At 42.9% G+C, this 2,082-nt stretch overlaps 1 protein-coding gene across 1 annotated transcript; it reads left to right on the forward strand.

Annotated features, from left to right (window-relative positions):
* The first annotated feature begins 355 nt into the window (after positions 1-355).
* Positions 356-1,949, forward strand: ebpl (EBP like). The gene is made up of 3 exons (XM_010785531.1): positions 356-592; positions 666-738; positions 930-1,949. Exons 1-3 carry the CDS (start codon positions 413-415, stop codon positions 1,070-1,072), a joined length of 396 nt encoding a protein of 131 aa, XP_010783833.1. The 5' UTR covers positions 356-412; the 3' UTR covers positions 1,073-1,949.
* The last annotated feature ends 133 nt before the right edge of the window (positions 1,950-2,082 follow it).

Raw genomic sequence — 2,082 nt, forward strand, 5'->3', positions numbered from 1 at the left:
ATATTCATGTTTTTATATAAACATATAAAGACATGAATATATGAAAGTATTTATGAATCTGCTGTGAATAATAAAGGACTTGCTACTAATAAAGGACTGGCTTATCTATAGCCAGTTGAGTAGCACTATGATTCTTTTTTCTTCAAGGTTGTATCTTCCTGGTCGAATGTACTTATTGTAAGTCGCTTTGGATAAAAGGTCAGCTAAATGCAATGTAATGTAATGTGAATGGAGTCAGGTTACTCTCTGGAAGGGGGCGGGGCCAGGAGGTGGGCTGATCTCAGCAGCCAATGGGAGGACGGGGCGGGGTTTAGAGCCAAAACAACCAATAGAGAGGCTAGGGTGGGACCTAACGTCTTGATTGTCCAGCAGAGAACTGCAGTTTCTTCTTCTCTTCTTCTCCTCCTCTGCCATGGACTCCTCTTCCATGGACTCTGGCCTGTCTCTGGTCTCCTTCTGGTCTCTGTTAGCATGTAGCCTGCAGCTGTTAGCCGCGGTGATGCTAACCCACAGGTGTGGGGGGCGGGGCTTAGGGCCGGACAGGTGGGTGGTGCTGTGGCTCTTCTATGACGTAATCGTCCACCTGACGCTGGTACGACCAATCAGGATCTCTCTGTTTGTTGATTAGTGTTTTTCATTGTTGTTTATGTTTGATTTGTGTCTAGGAGGGTCCGTTTGTGTACATGTCTGTGGGGGGGCGGACGGTGGAGACTTCAGAGGGTCCTCTGGCGGAGCTCTGTAAGTCTACTGTTATTATTATTATTATTATTATTATTATTATTATTATTACTATTATTATTATTATTGATAATGAGTATCTGAGGTATTGATCCTGGAGTTTATTGATTGATCATGAGTATCTGAGGTATTGATCTGTGAGTTTATTGTATTATTTATTGATAATGAGTATCTGAGGTATTGATCGGCAGGGAAGGAGTACGGGAAGGCGGACCGCCGCTGGCTGACCTCTGACCCCAACATCGTCTCCATAGAGATCCTGACCGTGGTCCTGGACTCCCTGCTGGGTGTGGGTCTGATCTACGCTGTGCTCCAAGACCAGTTCTACAGGTAGGACCAGAACTATTGATGATCTGCACGGGGTGGGCCTTCGCTGAAAGGAAAACCCCCCATATGTCTTGATACGCCCCCTTGATAAATACATTAAATGATAATGAAAGCAGCAGCAATGGATCGTGGATCCACCAGGGGGAGCCGTGATTAAAAAGCTGCCACGCTGATAGATCTACAGGCATCTGATATAGCGGATTAGATCCATACGTCACGGATAGGATCATATTCTGTGCTGAATAAGAGACATGTTATCATTTACAAAACATCACCTTGTTTTTATTTAACAAAATAATGTTGTTGAATCCACGTTGGCGTAAGTACAAGCACAAGTTTGTTTTTCATCAGGAAATGCAGACCGGCTCAAACAAACGATTTGTAATCATCATCCTCACGATCATTTAATGTATCATATGTTCGCCGAATTGACATGAAAGCACTAATAAATGTGGTTTAACTACAACAATAATCGGTTTGTTTTGATATCACATCCGAGGGGAGGAAATGCAGCACGGCTCTCACTACCGATTTGTAATCCTATTTTAATCATCTTCACGATCATTTATGTTTATGTTCGCCGAATTGACACGAAAGCACTGATAAATATGAATATACTGCAGTCAACTAAATTAACACTTTATTAACGTGCCCAAACTCAGTCATTCACTAAAAAGAGGTTTATTGTTGATGAAGCCTCGTCATCTCCCCACGGGCAAACGGGCTCTAATATGATACTATTGTTCATAGTTTGCTGTATTATTAGTGTTTAATATTACTGCTATAACAATCACACACTGAGTTCATTGTTGTGCAATGTTCAAATCAGACGGCAGCTCTCAGGTGATCAGCTGTGTGTTTACCCACCTGATGGCCCCTCAGCCCCCCCCCTGATCTCTCTTCTCCAGCAGCTAACTGTAGGTTTGCATATTTATGCAGTGATCTGTCTCTTCCTCTCCCCCGCAGACATTATGTATTGAAGTCAATGGAGAGAGAAAGATTATCTTTCCATTCCGT

The sequence above is a fragment of the Notothenia coriiceps genome, unplaced genomic scaffold (genome assembly GCF_000735185.1).
Source record: "Notothenia coriiceps isolate Sejong01 unplaced genomic scaffold, NC01 NC01_scaffold00027854, whole genome shotgun sequence".
Lineage (NCBI taxonomy): Eukaryota > Metazoa > Chordata > Actinopteri > Perciformes > Nototheniidae > Notothenia > Notothenia coriiceps.